General features: G+C 50.3%; 1 protein-coding gene across 20 annotated transcripts in view; it reads left to right on the forward strand.

Annotated features, from left to right (window-relative positions):
• The window catches only part of PCNT (pericentrin), a 106,801-nt gene that overhangs the window by 38,835 nt on the left and 47,199 nt on the right, over nt 1-20,767 (forward strand). For 13 of the 20 annotated variants that reach the window (XM_069566749.1, XM_069566845.1, XM_069566759.1 and 10 more), the window contains exons 16-29: nt 1,291-1,452; nt 7,576-7,727; nt 8,883-9,043; nt 9,131-9,369; nt 11,034-11,196; nt 11,389-11,601; nt 12,750-12,782; nt 14,131-14,360; nt 14,749-14,865; nt 14,974-14,994; nt 15,914-16,120; nt 18,037-18,207; nt 18,467-18,619; nt 19,945-20,037. In XM_069566749.1, coding sequence (XP_069422850.1) covers nt 1,291-1,452; nt 7,576-7,727; nt 8,883-9,043; nt 9,131-9,369; nt 11,034-11,196; nt 11,389-11,601; nt 12,750-12,782; nt 14,131-14,360; nt 14,749-14,865; nt 14,974-14,994; nt 15,914-16,120; nt 18,037-18,207; nt 18,467-18,619; nt 19,945-20,037 — 2,115 coding nt within the window. The remainder of the gene's footprint in view (nt 1-1,290; nt 1,453-7,575; nt 7,728-8,882; nt 9,044-9,130; nt 9,370-11,033; nt 11,197-11,388; nt 11,602-12,749; nt 12,783-14,130; nt 14,361-14,748; nt 14,866-14,973; nt 14,995-15,913; nt 16,121-18,036; nt 18,208-18,466; nt 18,620-19,944; nt 20,038-20,767) is intronic. The other 7 variants (XM_069566779.1, XM_069566787.1, XM_069566797.1 and 4 more) reach the window with 4 other exon arrangements.

The following is a 20,767-nucleotide window of genomic DNA, read 5'->3' on the forward strand; positions in this document are numbered from 1 at the left end:
CCAAGCCCAAAGTTGTGAAAGTACTGAGTCTTAACCCCTGGACCACCAGAGATTCCCTGGGCTGCATTTTCAAGGAGATCCCAAAGATTGGAGTGATGCAGTTAGGGCAGGTTCAACCACTCAAAGCTTTCTGTTCTTTTAAGATTTTGAGGGGCTGCTCTTGGTCTTCCTTGCTGCGTGCATGCTTCCTCTAGTTGTGGCGCACAGGCTTCTCATTGTCTTGGCTTCTCCGTTGCAGAGCACAGGCCCTGAGGTGCACGGGCTCTGAGGTGGCATGCAGGCTTTAGTAGTTGCAGGATGCAGGCTTTAGTAGTTGCAGGAGGCAGGCTTTAGTAGTTGTAGCTTGTGGGCTACAACTAGGTGGGCTACAACAGGCTCTGAGGTGGCACGCGGGCTTTAGTAGTTGCAGGGTGCAGGCTTTAGTAGTTGCAGGATGCAGGCTTTAGTAGTTGTAGCTTGTGGGCTTTAGCAGTTGTAGCATGTGGGCTTTAGTTGCAGGATGCGGGCTTTAGTAGTTGCAGGATGCGGGCCCAGTAGTTGTAGCATGCAGGCTTTAGTAATTACAGCATGGGGGCTCAGTAGTTGCAGCATGTGGGCTCAATAGTTGTGGCACACAGGCTTAGTTGCCCCTCAACATGTAGAATCTTCCCAGACCAGGAACTGAATCCTTGTCTCTAGTGTTGGCAGGCAGATTCTCAACCACTGCACCACCAGAAAAGTCCCAAAGTTTCTTGTTCTGTGGTGACTCGGCCTTTGTTTTTAATGACACTTTAATTTTCTGAAGAAGCTGATTTTTGACAGTTTTTGCCAGTGTTCTCAGTGTAGAGGAGTGATGTTTTGGAGGTCCTTATTCTGTCATTCTGAAAGTACTACCTCTGTAGTTTAAAAAAAAAAGCAAGCTTATTTCATTAATATATTCTAATCAGATGAGCATTATTAAAAAATATTTATTATTTAAGAAGAAACAGAGTTTATCTTTTGAAATGAGAGGAAGTTAGGTTTCTAAATATATTGGATCTTAATGATCACGATACCCTGATGACGGAAATTTTTTAATGTGACTGTTGGAAAAGGTAGCAGGCTGGTTTTTTTTTTTAATTTTATATTCTCTATGATAAGCACATTTGAACGTATGTTCACTGAGGGTAGTGGCCTAGGTCTTTTGGATAATTTCTCTTGATGCAGAGTATGGAATCAATGAGTATTTGTTTGAATGAATTAAATTCTAGTGAGCAGCAGAGAAATGGAGCAAGGATAATTTTATAACTTAATGGCATTTTTTGTTAATAGTATACTTTTATACAGGGTAAATTTGGAAGTGAAAGAAAAGCTGCTTTGCATGAAAAAGAGGAGATACCTAAACTTGAACATGAGAAGGCACATTCTATTTATGAAAAAGAGAAAGAATCTTTGTCTCTGCAGCTACAGGAGAAGAATAATCAAATTCTGCAGGTATGTGAAATGTATCTTTTCTTTGTTAATACTCTTCTGTGTATGGTAGAAATATGCTTAACATAATACTTACTGTTTCAGTCATTTTAAGTGTACAGTTTAGTGGCCTTAACCACATTCAGAATATTGTGCAACTGTGGCCACTGTCCATTTCCAAAACCTGTTCATCATCCCAAGTAGAGATTCTGTGTTTGTTAAAAATAAGTCCCATCCCCCTCCCTCCAGCCCTGGTTCCCACTGTTGTACCTTCTGCCTCTGTGATTACTCTAGGGATCTCATTTCAGAGGAATCATACAACATACGTTGTTTTGTGTCTGACTTATGTCACTTAGCATCATGCCCTCAAGGTCCATCCACATAGTGTGTGTATCAACATTGGTGGCTTTTTGTGGCTGCTGCTGCTAAGTCACTTCAGTCGTGTCCAACTCTGTGCGACCCCATAGACGGCAGCCCATGAGGCTCCCCCATCCCTGGGATTCTCCAGGCAAGAACACTGGAGTGGGTTGCCATTTCCTTCTCCAATGCATGAGAGTGAAAAGTGAAAGTGAAGTCGCTCAGTCGTGTCCGACTTTTAGCAACCCCATGGACTGCAGCCTACCAGGCTCCTCCGTCCATGGGATTTTCCAGGCAAGAGTGCTGGAGTGGGGTGCCATTGCCTTCTCCATTTATATGGCTAAATAATATTACTCCATTGTATGCAAACACCATATTTTGTCTATCTGTTCATCTGTTGATGGGTGTCTGTTAGTGGTCATCTCTTTCTTTTGGCTGTTGGGCATAATGCTGCTGTGTGGATTGGGGCACGAGCTTTTGTTTCAGTCCCTGTTTTTGATATTTTGGGGTGTATATCTAGGAACAGAGTTGACGAGTCACATAATTCTGTGTTTAACTTTTGAGGAGCTGCTGAACCGTTTTCCACAGCGGCTGTGGCATTATGCATTTCTGCCAACAGTGCATGAGAGTTTCAGTTTTTCTACATTCTTGTCAATGCTTGTTTTCATTTTTTTAAATAATAGCCATCGTAACAGATGTGAGGTGATATCTTGTTTTTACTTGCATTTCCCTAATGACTAATGAATGATGTTGGACATCTTTTCATAACCATTTTTATCTGTTCAGGTAGGTCCTTGATTCTTTTTTTTCTTTTGAAGTATTGTTAATTTGGGGCCTTCCCGGTGTCTTAGATGGTAAAGAATCCACCTGCAATGCAGATTGTTAATTATAAAATAATTAATTTACAATGTTGTGTTAGTTTTAAGTGTATAGCAAAGTGATTCAGTTATACACACTCACACACACACAAATGTATATACTTTTTCAGATTCTTCACCTTTTAGATTATTATAAGATATTGAGTAGAGTTCCCTGTGCTACGCAGTCAGTCCTTGTTGGTTACCTGTATACACAGTAGTGTGTATATGTTAATCCCAAGCTCCTAATGTATCTCCAAATCTGTGAGTCTATTTCTGTCTTGTAGTGAAAGTCTTCATCACCCAGTCATAGACGACTCTTTGTGACCCCACAGACTATAGCCTGACTGGCTTGTCTGTCCATGGGATTCTCCAGGCAAGAATACTGGAGTGGGTTGCCATTTCCTTCTCCAGGGAATCTTCTCGATCTGGGGATTGAACCCGGGTTTCCCACACTGCAGACAGACTCTTTACTGACTGAGTCACCAGGGAAGCATCTATCTTATAAATACATTTGTTTGTATCATTTTTTTAGATTCTACATGTAAGTAATATCATATGGTATTTGTCTTTCTCTGTCTGACATATTTCACTTAGAATGATAATTTCTAGGTCCATCCGTGTTGTTGCAAATGGCATTAGTTAATTTTTTTTTATGACTATATGGGCTTATCAAAAGAGATATTTATTTCCCAGTGCTAAGTCCTAGAATCAGGGATAAGGGTTCCAGATGAATAAAATGTCATAAATACATGTTTTCCTGTTATATTGTTATACACACAGACCTACATATACATAACTACATACATAAGAGATGTGTATATAACAATAGAATAGTAGCCTTGACAATTTTGAACTGGATTTTTTTCCCATTATTATTATTGAAAATATGGATGTGTATAGCAATTGTCCCACTGTGCGATCTTCCAGAGTCATAATAGTACTGATTTCTTTGACTTTATCATCATCCAGGTCACTGGATTTGAACTTTTTCACATCTTGGAGGCAGTGTACCACACACTGCCCTAAGCACGTTATAAGCAGAATTTTCTCATTTCTGTGCAGTTCTCTCCCTCTCCGGACCCTGAGGCCCAGGAGAGGTCCTGGTAATTTGGTAAAAGTCCATGGACTGCCGAGTGGTGGAGCTGGGCCTTCAGACTTGTGAACACTGCACACAGTGTGTCTGACTTAATTTAGCACCAATGATATAAAAATTACCCACAGTGAGATTCAGGGTAACAGTCGCAGGTCAAGGGGCATGTTTCAGCTGCAGACACCTCGCCCCCCCCACCCCAGTGCTGGGAGCCCAGCCCTGAGGAGGAGGAGGAGGAGGAGGAGGAGGAGGTGTCGGAGGGTGCTGCCAAGCAGGGAGGGCCCAGGACTTAGATGAAGGGGGAAGTCTCAGGAAGAAAGAGCCTTTCAAAGCATTTCTTGAGCTGGTTCTTCAGTGTACCAGGCATTTCTGCTGTTACATTATATGCAATATTAAAAAAAACTTCTCATTCTGTAAAAAATACTAAAATTAACATGGCTCATGGGCAGAATAGGGTTAGAGATTACATCATTCACAATCTCTGCAATTTTATAACACAAGGACCAAAAACAATAACAATCCTAATAAAAGTACTAAGTTCAGTTCAGTCGCTCAGTCGTGTCCGACTCTTTGCGACCCCATGAATCGCAGCACGCCAGGCCTCCCTGTCCAGCACCAACTCCCGGAGTTCACTCAGACTCGCATCCATCGAGTCGGTGGTGCTATCCAGCCATCTCATCCTCTGTCGTCCCCTTCTCCTCCTGCCCCCATTCCCTCCCAGCATCAGAGTCTTTTCCAATGAGTCAGCTCTTTGCATGAGGTGGCCAAAGTACTGGAGTTCCAGCTTAAGCGTCATTCCTTCCAAAGAAATCCCAGGGCTGATTTCCTTCAGAATGGACTGGTTGGATGTCCTTGCAGTCCAAGGGACTCTCAAGAGTCTTCTCCAACACCACAGTTCAAAAGCATCAATTCTTCAGCACTCAGCCTTCTTCACAGTCCAACTCTCACATCCATACATGACTACTGGAAAAAGCATAGCCTTGACTAGATGGACCTTAGTTGACAAAGTAATGTCTCTGCTTTTGAATATGCTATCTAGGTTGGTCATAACTTTTTTTCCATGGAGTAAGCATCTTTTAATTTCTTGGCTGCAGTCACCATCTGCAGTGATTTTGGAGCCCCCCAAAATAAAGTCTGCCACTGTTTCCACTGTTTCCCCATCTATTTCCCATGAAGTGATGGGACCAGATGCCATGATCTTTGTTTTCTGAATGTTGAGCTTTAAGCCAACTTTTTCACTCTCCTCTTTCATTTTCATCAAGAGTCTTTTTAGTTCCTCTTCACTTTCTTCCATAAGGGTGGTGTCATCTGCATATCTGAGGTTATTGATATTTCTCTGGGCAATCTTGATTCCAGCTTGTGTTTCTTCCTGCCCAGCGTTTCTCATGACATACTCTGCATATAAGTTAAATAAGCAGGGTGACAATATACAGCCTTGACGTAATAAAAGTGCTAGTACAGTTTAAAAAGAAATGTTAAATTCTGAATTAAGAGAGAAATTGTGAAATACATATAGTGTTCTGCGTATACAAAGCGAGGTAGGAGCTTGATGGGCGGGGCATGGTGGAGGTGGGCGGAGAGGACCGAGAGGCCCCAGGAGGGGTGGCCTGCCAGTCCTGCGCCCGAGCTCCTGTCCCTCCACATCATCACTGGAACCCTCTTACTGTTTAACGCTTGCCAGTTCTGTGGCAGCAGAATGGTGTCTCTTGGTCTTAGTTTACTGATAAGGTTACGTGTCTGTTACCAGGCTTGTGGACTACTTGTTTCCCTTTCTGTGAAACACCTTTTTGTATTTTTGGCCACTTTTTCTATTTGAAACAATTGCTTGTCCTTTTCTTAAATGATTTAGGGAAGTTTTTTTGTACTTCTGTATTCTAATTTGTGAGTTCCGCTCCCCCCGACCCCCGCCCCTTTTGTCATCTTTGAATGAATGAATGTTCTTAATTGTTGACTTTACTATTTTCTTCCCTTCAGGGTGATGCTTTCTGTACGTTGCTGAAGAAATTTTGAGGTTATTTTATAATTTGTCTTTTTGTTCCACCTGGGAGGACATGAGGAAGGGAGTTGAGTTTTTCCTGTGGAGACTGACCTGAGACCTATGTGCTGTGTCCTTGCCCTGCTTGTGGTCCAGTGGATCGGGGTCAGCAAGCCCCTGCATGTGGGCAGCCCCTGGCTTCCCTCCTGGACTCCTCTGGTCAGGCTGGGCGCCCAGTGCACATGCCGTGAAGGTCTAGGGGCTGTACATGGGGGAGCCCAGCTGTGCCAGCCCTACTATTCAATCAGTCTCCTAATGCGGCTGGCTGAAACGCACCGATCTCTATGTGCCTTTAAGGAGAAGGGCGTCCGTACAACACAGGCATTCTGAGATTCTGGAATATCTCTTTCTATTTGATTTTGTTAATTTCTGCCACTGAATTTTATAGTTTTCTCCTAGAAGTCTTTTGTTAAGGTTAATGGTTATTGAATACACACAATCTGATGCAATCGTTTGATTTAGGAATTTTTTACCTCACGATGGTGTGAAAGCGATACATGTTCAATGGAAACCATACTTGGAATTTTGAATCTGGGTTTTCGTCTTTTCCGGAGCTAGTTCTGTGCAGTCCAGCACTCTTCTGTGATGCTGGACAGGGCAGCCACAGTCCCCCATCAGCCACGTGGTCACAAAGGTGAACGACCGATGCGCTGATGGCCATTCTGGATCAAGAAACCGCTCTGCTTTTCCCTTTCGAAAGGTTGCTGTTAATTAAGGAAAACCGGACATGTCAGGTTAAGGAGCTTAGTGCTTGTCTGTGTGCGGGAAGGTGTGGAGTGTGGGCTCACTGAAGCCAGTCCTGTGATCTGCACCTTAGCTCCCGGGCCCCTGCCGGTGCTTTGCCATCCTGAGTCCCCTCAGGGCTCAGGGCAGCTGTGGCTGGTTGGCCGCAACATCCTTTGTTCACAGACATGGCAGCGAGATTGTCCATTGGCAGGTGTGGTAGATTCATTTTGACTTGTGATATTCACAGTTTACCATGGGTTTGTTGTTGTGGTTTAGTTGCTAAGTTGTATCTGACTCTGCAACCCCATGGACTTTAGCTCACCAAGCTTCTCTGTCCATGAAATTTCCCAGACAAGAACGCTGGAGTCAGTTGCCATTTCTTCCCCCAAAGGATCTTCCTGACCCAGGAGTCAAACCCATGTCTTTTGCACTTTAAGACAGGTTCTTTACCGCTGAGCCACCAGGGATGTAACCCCACCATAAGTGGAGGAGGAGCTGCTGGAAATGCTGAGGAGGGAGGAGGGCCAGCAGAGAGAAGGTCTGCTGTCTGTGGGCTCGGTGCCTGCAACCTGGCCGCAGCCACGGACGCAGCGCCCCAGGGCCCTCCACCTTCCCCACGCTGGCACCGGGGCTGTGCTGGCCTCAAGCTGTCCAGGCACATGTTCCGTGTGCTAGCAGGGCAGTTCCTCTTCAGTGTCTGTTTTGTCCATTTGGTCGTTGTTTGTCATCTTAAAACTTGCCATTTTTTGTCCATTTATTCCATTTTCTTTATTTTTCCTGTGACCCACGTGTCCTAGTCCATCATAACCAAGGACATGGTTATAAGAGCTGCACTTACTCCTAAGTTCCCTCCATGTGCAGCATTGAAACCGTTCACTGTTTGTTTTGTATTCTTCAGTTAATTGGTTTCAAAATCACACCCTGTTTGTCCTCAGGCCTGCGTTTTGTGTACCTGATGGGCCCCATCCTGCCATCCGCTCAACCCACAGAGCTGCTCTTAGATGAAGAAAGTTCCTTATAGAAACTTATTTTTAACTAAATTGTTCTAACTGAGGCTTTTGACAATTTTTCTTCAACAGCTGAAAGACCAGATTTTATCCTTAAATCGAGAGATAGAGGAGCGCCATTCCGAACTGGAGAAACTTCAGCAGAGGCGGGAACGGGAGAACCAGGAGGGCACTGCTCTCATAGCGATGCTCAAGTCCGATGTTGACCTGTCCCACGGCGAGAGGTCAGTGGCCGCCCCTGCCTCATGGCTGGGGTACATGTTGGCATCTGGCAGATGGGACCCTGTGCCTCGTGGTTCTCTGTCTAGGGAGGTCTTAAACCCCAAGATGGGCGCTGAGTTGTCACCTGCATAACCCCACCTCGCTTTGCCAGCCCTTCACGTGTTGCCAGTTTACGGGGTGTGACGCTGCACTGAAGGACCAGCCCACCCAACATCAGGCATGTCTTGGCTCTGCCCCTTGTGCGCATCCAGAGTGAGCCAGGGGCTGCTCAGTTAGGTTTGTCTGTCTGTCGGGCCCACTGCCTCAGCATTGCCCAGTAAAGTGCCGCTTTCAGGCTGGCCTCTCTGTGCCTCTTTGTGTGTCCCTCAGCCTGACCCTGCTGGTATCTTGTGGTCCTGCTGCTCTGGGGTCCCCGTCACCCCCAGACCCTCATCCTCAGTGCTGCGGTGCTGCCGTGCGCATAGCACTGAGGGTCAGAGGAGAGCAGGTGGGGTGGCGGGCTGCTGTGCGGAGGGCCGGTGCGCCTCCCACGGGCTTGGTCTCGTTTATCCATTGTTTCATCGTCTCCATGAGGACCTTGCATGCTGTTTCCAGCTGACTTGTGGTTGGGTGAGGGGGCTGCAGATGGGACGTTATAGGTCTGGGTAATCAGCTTCCTGTGAGGCTGTGAGTTGTGAATGGATGGGGGCACAATCCCTGATGTCTCGGGGCCCCTGGGGCCACACCCTGGGCGGGGTCCCCATGCCCCTGACTGTTTGGGGGCTGTAACTCAGAGACCGGACTCCACCCTAGGAGAGCCTGACACCCCAAACTCTGTGGTTCTTGTGGCCCCAGTGAAAGCTGGGGAGCCTGCCTTCCCACGCTCATGGGTCATGGGTTAGAGCTGACTTCTAACTTGTGAACAGGTGTCTCCTGAGAGCCAGCAGGACTGCGCCACAGTGATGGGCTGGGCTTACGCAGTCACGTTGGGGCCAGGAGGGGGAGTGGCTGAGAGGGAGGTTCTGGCAGAAGCCCCTGTGCTGCTTGGGGCACCTGCCCAGAGCTGGCAGGCTGGACACGGCCTCCAGAAGAGTGCCTTGGTCACAGTCACGCTGTCGTGTGTGGGTCAGGTGGGGCTGGTCTCGGCTGATGCTGTGCTGTGCCCCCCACCTCCCCAGGAGAGCTCTCCAGGATACCCTGAGGCGGCTGCTGGGTCTGTTTGGGGAAACGCTTCAGACTGCCATTGCCTTGAAGAGCCGCATTGGCGAGCGCGTGGGGCTTTGCCTGGAGGACAGGAGCCCGCCCACCACACAGCCGGGGAGCCAGAGCCCCCCCACAGGTGAGCCTTGACAGCCCTGCACCGAGGCCCCAGGCCAGCTCCCTGTGGGCGTTTTGCAGCACAGCCCTTGTATGTATTCGCTTGCAGCCCCTGCACTGGATGACGTGTGGGCAGGGCTCGATGTGGCCTCCCTGGAGCCGGACGGCACGGTGGCGGAGTGTGCAGAGACTTCGTCGGTAGCTGAGATCAGCAGTCACGTGTGTGAGAGCTTCTTCCTGAGCCCAGAGCGCACGCTGGACTGTGAGCAGCCTGTCAGGAGGGTCTTCCAGAGCCTGGGCCTGGCAGTGGATGGCCTCCTGGACATGGTCCTGGACTCGGCCAAGCAGGTAAGACGTGGGCTTCAGCGCCCCCTGCAGAGAAGGGTGCTAGGCGGAGTGAGGGATGGCAGAGCTGTCCTACCCCAGGGGCCTGCACCGACCCCAGGGGCCTGCACCGACCTCAGGGGCCTGCACCGACCCCAGGGGCCTGTAGGTGCTGTGCTGTCAGCGTTCCTGTTCTCGAGCAGATGTGCAGGTGGGTGTCGTCCTGACCCTGTTACTCGCAGCCATGTTCACCAACGTGCTTTCCTCAAATGGAAGTCTTCTCTGAGCCGAAATCCATGAGGAAGTGGGCTTGCTGTGAATGGAAAGGCGACCTCGGCGCACTTAGTTTAGACCCTGTGTGTTCAGCCTCTTGCTGTACCTCATATGCTATAGTTTCATTCCAAATGAGATAAAATTTTGTTTCGAGATTATTACTGAACAATGGGATATTTTTGTTAACCTTTTAGAATGTTTCAGACAGTTAACAAAACATGGAAAACAATAGAGACCCTTTTCCCAAAGTTGTCCTGTTAAAACACAAGCATTTCCATGTGAAACACCGCTGTTGACGTCTCAGGAACATGGACAAGGGGATGCAGGCAGAACAGCAGTGTCAACCTTGGATGTGTCTCCTCTGGCTTTGTCCCATCTTCTCTCAGAAACCAGACAGAGTGGGGCAGTGTCTGGTGATAAGTAGCCCAGTGCTTTTGACTAGCCCCATGTGCAAGCATCTCCCGGGAGGGCAACTGGTCTGCAAGTCTGACCTGGCCCACGGCCCCACATCCGAGCATGCGGGCAGTCTGTGGGGGCCTTGCTCACACCTCAGAAATCTTGCTCTCTCACTGTGTGCTCTGCAGAGGGCACGTAGGCATGTTAGGGGGAAGCAGGGTGGGTTTGGGGAGGTGGGTGGGCCTTGAGGAGGTGGGAGCTGGCAGGGGTCAGTGACTGGAGGGGGGGATGGGCCCCTGATGAGGTTGGGGTCAGTGGGGCTGCCCAAGGGCCATCGGCTGCAGGAAGGGGCAGCAGTGGCTGAGCACTTGGACAGGGGCCCTCAGCAGGGCATGAGGAGAGGCAGCGTTGGGGGCTGTTATCAAGGAAAACCTGACAGGTTTCCTTAGAGGCTGGGTCTGGAAGGGTTGGAGTTGGTGATATACAGGGGGAGGCTGGGCAGCCCAGGCCAGGTGCTGAGCTCTCTGCGAGGACAGCTGGGGGTAGGCGTTTTGATTCAGATCCTCACTGGACACGCCCACCAGGGGAGCTTGGGAGGAAAGGAAGGCTGGGGTCCCAGCAGGCAGGGGGGCTGTGGGCGAGGGGCTCCATGGTGGCCAGGCTGGGAGGAGTGGGTGTCACAGGCCGTGCAGACGTGTCAGGTCCCCTGCCTGCTGTGGTGACGGCCCGGGAGCCTTCTGTCCTCCACCTGTGGTTACCAGGTGGCCCGTCCCTGCTTGGGTGTCAGGCTCCCTGTCCATGTTCCACGCAGGCACCCATGGGGCTGACGGTCACAAACGGTGTGTCTGTGCAGTGTTGTCTGTGGTTGCATGTGTAGAACTTTTCTTTGTTGAAAACTTGTTGCTTCGTTAGTAACTGACATAATATCGGGCATCAGAATCGTTGTTCCTCCAGCGATGTTTACCATTTCACCAAAATTCTACACAAGGAGATCTTCTACTTTCCAATGGGTTTCACAGCTGGAGGAAGCACGTCAGATCCATTCTCGTTTTGAGAAGGAATTCAGCTGTAAGAACGAGGAGACGGCACAGGTGGTGAGGAAGCACCAGGAGCTGCTGGAGCAGCTGGAGGCAGAGAGCAAGGCCAAGACCCAGCTGGTGTTGGAGCTGCACAAGGCAGAGGGTGAGTGCGGCGCTGAGGGTGTTAGCAGCAGAGCCCCAGAGGGAAGGAGGCTGGGCTGAGAGGCTCTAGTGCCCTTCCTAGGGGTGCGAGGAGGGGAGCACCTCAGGGCAGGTGGCCCTGTGTGTCCCTGTGCGAACTGGGCACTCAGCCCGCCTGCCCCCACCCGCACCTCCACCCCTGCGTGGTCTGCAGGCATCATCGAGGGCTTCAAGGAGGAGAAAGCCGGCCTGCAGGAGGCGCTGGGCCAGAAGGAGGCGAGCGAGCGGGACCTGGTAGGCGAGCTGGAGGGCCTGAGGCAGCAGCTGCAGCGGGCGGCGCGGCGTCAGGCAGAGCTGCGGGAGGAAAACGCTGAGCTGTGCAGCCAGACGGAGGCCCTGGCTGTGGACGCCCGAGAGAGGGAGGCTGGTGAGAAGGCGGGCACAGCCTGGAGTGGGATCTCTTCATGCTGCTTGAGGGCAGGGGGCTGCTCTCGGAGGAAAGGCTGCCAACAGACTCTGGGGCCAGGTCACCTGGCCAGGAGGTCACCCGCCTGTGTGCGATCGTGCATCCATGTCCTCAGAGCTGAAAGTGCTTATTTGGGGTCAGAGGATAGAAGTTTGGAGCACACAGATTTGGGTCTCGAGAGGGAACAGTGACGGGGGGGCTTCAGGGGTGAGGAAGGCGGTTTGCCTGCAGAGCCTGTTAAGTGGGGCTGGGGGTAGGAGCCAGTCTGGGCTGAACCCTGACGCTGAGCACTGAGGCTGTCATGGGGGGAAGGCCCGAGTCCTCTGAGTCCTGGGATCTCTGCATTTGTCCCAGTCTGAAGTCCATGGCTTAAGTTACCTGGTTGTCCAGTGGCTAAGACTCTGCGCTCCCAGTGCAGGGGGCCCAGGTTTGATCTCTGGTCAGGAAACTAGGTCCCACATGCCACAACTAAGACCTGATGCAGTCAAGTAAATAAATGTTAAAAAATAAAACTACCAGAAAGTGACTAATGTTAACCTTAGGCAGGAAGACATGCAGTTTGCAGCATCTCGTGGTCGCCTTCAGGGAGATGCCATCTATCCTGTGTATTTTTCTTTGTTGTCTTTACAAGTCAGTGCTGAAGCCCCTGGGAGCTGGGACCTGCTGCCACACAGGGGCTGGCAGTGGCCTTAGTCCATCCAGAGGGCGGGCACTGCAGACGTTACCTCCCCCCCTGCCCCCCCCGCCCCGCCCCCCCCCCACACTCACATGGTCCTGGAGCACTGGGATGGTCACCTTCTGGTGACATGCTTTCTCTCTGGGTCCACGTGCAAGTGGGGCAGGAGCTCTGTGGGGCCCCTTTCATAATAAAGGCTCTCACCCCTCATGACGCTTCACCCTCGGGACCCTGAACACCAGCCCGTGAATTCTGGGGCCCGAAATGACATTCTGACCAGAGCAGTGGTGTCTTGAAGCACATGTTTCAGAGGTTTGTCCAAGGCTGTGGCATCTCCTGCCACAGTCCCCTTCCCTTACTTCTGAGTTTCATATCCTAAGTCACCAGCCTTCCTCTTTGCATCTCTGAAGGTGCTATATGTTTTTGTTTATAGGCATTCCTGTTTCTGTAGCACATGAGGATTCAGGTTTGTAGAAGCAAATGAGTGATTTCTGTGTGATTGGCTCTATGTTTGCATTAGGTTTTGCCAAGTTTTTACTAAAGAGTAAAAATACTTAAGAGCTTTTGTGGCAGACGGCTACATAAAAGGGAGCTTAGACCTTCAGTGTTCTTACAGAGACGTGGTCAGGCGTCTCGGGGCCCCCAGCGCAGTCCCTGAGCTGTAGGAGCCCTGTCCCCATCGGTGTCCTGGGCTGGGGGCCCTGTGAGGCCTGTGGCCCTGGAGTCGGCCGCTGGCATGGCCGAAACGGCTGTGTGGGCGCCTGCCCTCTGCCCTGCGTGCATGAAGGTCGAGTGGCCCTGGCACAGGCAGGTCCTGTCTGGGTGGCTGGCCAGGCAACGCTGACCGTCGCTGCATCTCCCCAGCTGTGAATGGCGTTGTTCTAACTGCATGTTCATCCCGTTTGCCGTCATTGCTACATCGTTAGCGTAAAAGCTTACTGAGAATGCTGTCAGTGGGGATGATAGTTTGTCACAAAAGACTAACATTTGTATAAACCAAAATAGCCTACTTCTGAATGCTGGTGAACTGCAGATGCAGATTTAGGGATTTAACAGTTTCTGGCTGGTACCAGCACCTTGGGGTCCATCTGAAGGAGACCCCATTTGCAAAGCTGCTCATTAACCTGCCCGTTCCCTTGGCCTGTGGCCTTGCCACCGTCAACGTTAGGTCAGCTGTAACTTTGCTGATGGCTCAGCCTTTTCCTCAGGACATGTCACCCTGGTACGTGGGCTGCCTGTACGTTCAGCGGGTCAGCTGGGAACCTTCCAGCCAGGCTGATATTCTCTCGGGTGGAGGTCTTAAGTCACATTTGATATTTCCATGTTGGAGAGTATATGTGAAGGCATAATTCCTAGAAAATTACCTGATAATGTCATTTGGGGACACCCAAGATGTATTTTCTCCTCAGGCTTTAAAATTTTTTATTTTAGCCAGTTTTTTGTTTGAAATATGTAATTCCCCAGCCCCTCTTCTCATGTGCATGGAAGTTCTCATTTTATTTCCAGTGGGTTCTGGCTGAACTGTGGCTTGTTTGGCAGGTTGTGGGCTCAGGGTCTGACAGGTCAAGGCGGCTGAAGCAGGTGTCATCCTCTGCCAGGTCACAGCCCACAGTGGGGAGGGGACTGGGGAAGCCCTCTGCCCCCTGCTCTGGCCCGGCAGGGAGCGGGTGTGGGGAGCCCACTGCCCCCTGCTCTGGCCTGGCGGGTCTCGGGCTGCCAGGGCAGGCACGTGCTGGTCTCTACGGCAATAGCGTCCTGTGTCTGCTGGACGTGCACACTGAGCGGGCTCCCTGCCCTCTGTTCTGTATCTTCAGCTCTGCGGAGGGAAGTGGAGTCGCTCACCCAGGAGCAGTCGGAGGCCAGGAGGCAGGCGGATAAGGACCGTGCGGCCCTGCTCTCTCAGATGCGGCTTCTGGAGGCCGAGCTAGAGGAGCAGCTGTCTCATCAGCAGGCGTGTGCCCAGCAGGCTGAGGAGCTCGCTGCCCTGAGGCAGCAGATTGACTCCCTGGACCAGCACCTGCGCCGCCAGCGCCAGTTCATGGACGTAAGTCTTGAGCAATAACGTTTGCATCTCCAGAGGTCGTCTTCATGGCGGGAGCTTCCTTCCAGGTTGTTAAGCAGTGTCTGTGCCAACGTTGGGGCGGACTTGAGCTCAGCTGGTGTGTGTCTTGGGTGTTGCCCTGGTCTGGGGCGGTGTCCAGTGGCCAGTGGCCTCATGTGTCTGCTCTTTCTCTCTGCCCACGTCTCAGAAGCCACCCTGGGTCCCCCCCTGGAAGCTGCACCCCTTCTCATAGCTCCGTTGTACGAGGTGCCTGAGAAGAGGGGCCCTTCGCCCGGTCCCCTGCCCTCCACTCCTGCTTCAGAGGGTGGTGGTGTCACTATGGGCAGTGGAGACGCTGGGATACATGTGAATAGGCCGCCCCTCATGACAGGAGCAGGCAGTGGAGCGGGAGCGGGAGCGGGAGGACTTCCAGCAGGAGATCCAGAGGCTGGAGGAGCAGCTCCGCCAGGCAGCCCGGCCGCGGTCCCCGGGCCTCCGTGACAGCCACGTAAGTCAGCCTACCAACTCGGCCCTGCCTGGGGGAGCTGTTCTCTACGATGCTTGTAAGCTTTATCATTAATGACATTTTTGCCTTCCATGTACACGAAAACGACAGCGGGCACAGCTGGATAAGGAGGTACAGGTGCTCCGAGCTTGTCTGTGTCTGTCCATCTGTCCGCACCCTTGGTGCTGCTGCTCCTCACCTGACTGCTGCATGACCAGACAGGGAGGGCTTGGTGCACAGGGCTGTCTCTGGCTTGCTTTTCTTACTTCTTTCTGTTTGGTCCGGATCTGTCTGCTTCTTCCTGTCCAAGGTCACTGTGGTGGTTTGTTCTTTCTAAAAATTAAACTTATTTTGAGATAATTATGGATTCACTTGCTGTTGTAAGAAATAAGACCCAGTTCCCGTGTGATGACATCCTGCAGAGGTCCCACCTGAGGTGCAGACGTGCAGACAGGAGACAGTGCCCACCCCTTGCACCCACGAATCCACACTCTGTCCATATTTTGTCATCTCCATGCTGTTGTGTAGTCAGAGCATTGTTGCTTAGCTGTAAAGTCGTGTCCAGTTCTTTGCAACACCAGGGACTGTAGCCCACCAGGCTTCTCTGTCCATGGGATTCTCCAGGCAAGAATACTGCAGTGGGTTGCCATTCCCTTCTCCAGGGTGTCTTCCTGACCCAGGGATCGAACCTACGTCTCCTGCATTAGCAGGCAAATTCTTTACTGCTGAGCCACCTGGGAAGTTGGAGCATAGGTATAGCCTTTGCACTCCGCCTGCGTCTTGACACTGACCCAGATGGTGCTGTGTCTGTGCTTGGTTCTTTTCCTGTTGCTCAGTGGCTTTCTATTCCTTACTATAAAAATTCAGCTTATTTTACTAACAAGTTCTGTGCTATTATTCTTGTGTGTCTTTTTATGGAGAATTCTGTCATGTTCTTTCGCTTCACTGTGCAGCCAGGTCAGTTTTCTCACAGTTGTGTTGTACTTTTTAACTTGGGAGGTGGGGCATTTTTTAAAAACTATTGTTTCTGATGTATATTTTGTGGTTTTAGGTTGAATTGTTAGAAGAAAAATTGAGAGAAAAATCAGATGGACTTAATGAATTGATTCTAAAGAAAGAATTGGTAGACAGACAAGTACTAATCCAGGGAGAGGAGATCAGGCGTCTGGAGGAGACAAATGCGAGCACCACGAGAAAGCTGCTGCAGCTCCAAGAAGAGTTGGAGACACAGCGGAGAGCCGTGCAGGCCCTGCAGCAGGTGAGCACGGCGAGGGCTGCCGCTGGTGGAGGTGCCTGTGGGCCCTAGCTGCTGGGCTGGGCTTCCTCTGCCCCTGGCCTTGACCCTCTGCTGTATGTTTCCTGTGCTGTGGACAGTCGCCAAGCGTGTGGGGCCTCTCGGCCCCAGTGACCCCAGCTGGGTGTCCTGCCCTGCAGCTCGGCTCTGACACCGTCCACCTGGAGGTGGCGCCAGACCTCACAGCTTGGGACTCAGCCCCACGGCCGTGCCCCCGCCCCCAGATGTCCACCTCAGGTTCAGCCTATATGAATCCGAGGGGTCCTGGACCCCCTCTTGGGGTTCACATCTGCTAGAGCAGCTCATAGAACTCCAGCACTTCACTTGCTGACCTCCAGGGTACTGTAAAAGGATACAGGTTGGGAACCACTGGGTGGAGGCGCTGCGGAAGCCAGGTGTGGGGAGGGCGCTGCTTGGTGGAGGCCTCATGGCACAGCCTGTGAGATGGGGTCAACCTTCAGCCCACCTCCCCTCCCGGAGGTCAGGATGACACCGACAGCTCTGACCTTCAGTCACGTGGTCAACTGCCCTGGCAGCAGTCCCCAGCTGTCGGTGGCCCGGAGGCTTCCCCAGAGTCACCTCAGCGACACAGACTCGGGTGTGGCTGGAGGGGCTGGTGGCAGACGTCAGGGCGCCGCCGTGGCTCTCGTGGCTCAGGAGGCCCCTGCTCACGCTCAGTCACAGTGTCGCGTTTAGAGCGGTGGCGTTTTGTGCCCGTTTTTATTAGCACCCCTTTGCTTCTCAGGTACTCTGAGTGTATTCTTAGTAATTGATTACATGCAGATTCAAGATTTCAGGTTTAGAAAGCTTGTTTTATTACACACATAGAGCCTAGTTATAATTATTTTAGTTTTTGAGTTACAAATTTGTCAGTTCCCCAGTGAAAATACCTCCAATGACAGTTCTTCACATTGTATTTTGGAATTTCGTGTCGATGATATACCGGTTCTTGTGTCTGAGGGTGTAAGATGAGTCTGAGCAGGTCTCTTGATTGGGGGTGGGTGGAGGGGGTGGAGAGGGTAGGAGGGCCTCCTGGTCAGCGTTGACCTCCTCTGTGCATTTGGTTCATGGAATCAAGCTTTCTTGTATTTCGTGTCATTGGAAGTTTCACAGTTACTAACTGAAAAGTCTCTGAGACTTGGTGAGAAATTTTATTTTGGAATCATTGTTTTGGCTCTGAATAAACACTGCCTCCAGGAAGAGAGATCGTTTTCAAAAACACCACTGGGAACCATTAGAGGAACCGCAGACCCCTCTTGAGGACATGCGGTGTGGAAGGGACTCCTGGCTCAGGCCCCTGAGCCCCGGTCACCAGCCTGCTCGCTCTGCCTGCTGGGGGCAGTTCTACCCCTGACTCCAGCAGACAGCTGCTGAGCTTAGTAGGGACCATGGGTGTAGAAAACGCCTTTATTTCTTCTATGGAGTTGAACCACATGTACAACTTTGAATGCATGTTTCTTCCCCACTTAATATTTTCCCCATGTTAAATGTTCCTTGAAAACTTATTAACGGGCTGTTCACCTTCATTGTACAGAGGTGTTATCAGCCATTGCCCTGTTCTTTGGCAAGTTGTTTCTGCTTTTAAAAAAAAAATTGCGAACAGTTTAGAGATTTTTTTGTGTGCCGTGTCGAATAGTTACTGGGATAACTCCTTGCAGGGGAATCTTGGGTGTGCGGTGGCTCCCTTTGGGCTGTGCCTCCCACCAGGCAGGTGTGGCTCTGGGGCGTGGCTGGGTCTGTGTGTTGTGGCTGCACGTGCAGGTGTGCATAGGTGTGCTTCAGGAGGGCTGAGCATGATCTGCATTGCAACAGCAAACAGCAGTTTGAGGCCCCGATTTCCTGAGGCACTTGCTTAAAATGAACCAGTGTTTCTTAAATAGGACAAAGAGGCGTTGCAGGAGCAGCAGATGTGTAACCTGCTTCAGGTGTCCGCGCTGCAGTCCAGACTGGATGAGGGCAAGTGCCCGGTGCCTCCCGAGGGTGGTTGTCACGACCGCGCCGAAGCCCAGCTGGAGGCGGCGCAGGGGGCTCTCAGGCAACGTGAGGCTGAGGTGCGTGGGGCCACACAGGGCACTCCCTCGCTGTTTGTGTCTGCCAGGGCCTCCCTGCTTGTGTGCAGGATGTCCACGCGACACAGTTTGTGGGCTCGTCACTACTGTATTCACTTTGTAATTTTAACACTTGTGTGGATTGTAGGATAATAATAAGTTTTTCTGGCGTGTGCTTTAAAATGTTTTAAGTGATTTTAATAATTATTAAGGTCAATTAGAATATTAGATAACTTTTAATGCTTGCCTCCTTTAATGCAAGGTTTTGGACTTAAAAGACCAATTAGAAAATCTTAAAGATGACTTAGTAAATAAAAATGAAGAAATACTGCATCTGAACTGGAAATTAGGCCTGCAGGACAACAGCACTGCTGCCAGCATCAAAGAGCTTCAGGAGGAGAACGCCCGTCTGAAAGTAAGTGAAGAAGACCCCCTGCCTCTATCAGTCAGTCGTGGAATTTCTGTGGCCCCAGAGGGACTGTCAGTTGTGGGGAGTCAGGCCCCCGGGCCCCCCCCAGACACACGGCACCTCCTTACTGAAGCCAGAGGGACTTCGTGTTGGCAGGGCTCTGCCCGCAGGGTGGCCCCGGCAGCTCTAATGTGTGTGTTGAGGTGGGAGAAGCTTTTGGGACACCTTAGTGGGAATCGGAGTCACCTTGACCAGTGAAGGTCATCTGCTTCCCCTCCCCCACCAGACTCTGCTTTTTGTTTTCACCTTCAAAGTCCAGTCTTGTGAAGGATTCTTATTGGAGTAAAATGGCAGGAGAGGCACCTCCCTGGTTGCGGAAACTGAGGAGGAAATGTCATGCCTTAGGACCCTGTCCCTACTTTGGGCTGCGTTCGAGCAGAGGTGTTTTCAGGACAAAGTTGCTTCCTTCCAGCAGTGCAAAAAATTTGTCATGTCTTCTCTTTTATCTGAATATAATTGTGCTCTTGAAGCAAAGAGCCAAAACCACCTCTGTATAGTGTGGATGACAACCAAAGTTGTAAAGAGAACATCACCTTCATAGACGGCCTTGACATGGGTGGAATTTAGACTCCTGCATTGCCTGTGGTTGCAGCCTGGATAAGGGTGAACTCACTTTTTGAAAGAAAGTTGAAGGGTCATGTCGTTTATGCCTTTCCTCTTGAAGGCTGCAACTGTATTCTTAGTGAAAGTGGAGTTTTAGGGCGGTCCTCAACACTGGCTGTGTCCTTCGGGTGGGCACTCTTCCTTGATGAATAGGTGATGGCACGTGAGAGCACTCTTGGCTTACTCTTTGGTGATTGCTTTGAAACGAGTTACCTGGAAAAATGCAGTAAAGTTTTGGTTTTTGAAAGGTAAACTAATAAGTCACTTTAGACAGAAAGCACTTAAATAGGAGAACATTTTCGAATTGAGTGTGATTGTGACTAGCATGCACACGTAGTAGCTCAGTTGTATTCAACTCTTTGCAACCCCATGGACTGTAACCTGCCAGGCTCCTGTGTCCATGGGATTTTTCAGGCTAGAACACTAGAGTGGGTTGCCATTTCCCCCTCCAGGCATCTTCCTGACCAGGGATCGAACCCATGTCTCCTGCATTGCAGGTGGATTCTTTACCTCCTGAGCCACTGGGGAAGTCCTGAGTATTATTAATACTATTTAAAACTGCAGGTTTATTTAATTAGGATATTTCGTGTCTTTGAGATCTGGGGACCCTTTCCCATGGTAACACTTTCTTGTCATTATTACCACTGTAATTGTTATTATTTCCACAGACATTTCTGCAAAATAAAGAGAGCGAGATGATGCATGTGCGTGAGTCGGCGGAAGCGCAGTTGGCCAGGACAGGAAGTGGTGCTCTCAGTGAGGTGGGCCTGGCCTGATGCTGCATGTGGACATTACGTTCTCAGTAGCTTGTGAGGTGTCTAGGGATCAACAGAGGCCTCTGTGTCCTTACACAAAGGATATAGTTTTTTTTAAATTATTCATGTCGGAGGAGGCTGTAAGGGCTGCAGAGTTCTGTTTGTAGTTCTTAATGACCACAACATTGCAGTGACAGGCTGTTGGGATCTATGTTAGTACCTTATCTATTTGGCAGAATTTTTTAATATCCTTTTGTGTTACTTCAAGGAATACCTTTAAAACCAGCAACTAATTTTTTAAAGGCGATTATATCAGTTACTTGTCCTTAGTGCTAGAATTGCATTTTTCCATACTAATAATATCATAAATACTAAAATGTTTATGTGATAAGGAAAATATTTTAGTCCCATTAAGAATAGACAATCACAGATACTTTCTTGTGGGATTTTTGTTTATCTCTTTCTTGTTATTTAGTCACTAAGTTGTGTCTGATTCTTTGCGACCCCATGGACTGCAACACGCCAAGCTTTCCTGTCCTTCACTATCTCCCAGAATTTGCTCAAACTCATGTCCATCGAGTCGGTGATGCCATCCAACCATCTCATCCTCTATCACCCCCTTCTCCTTCTGCCCTCAATCTTTCCCAGCATCAGAGTCTTTTCCAGTGAATCAGCTCTTCGCATCAGATGGTCAAAGTATCGGGAGCTTCAACTTAAGCATCAGTCCTTCCAATGA

Source organism: Ovis canadensis, chromosome 1 (assembly GCF_042477335.2).
Source record: "Ovis canadensis isolate MfBH-ARS-UI-01 breed Bighorn chromosome 1, ARS-UI_OviCan_v2, whole genome shotgun sequence".
NCBI lineage: Eukaryota > Metazoa > Chordata > Mammalia > Artiodactyla > Bovidae > Ovis > Ovis canadensis.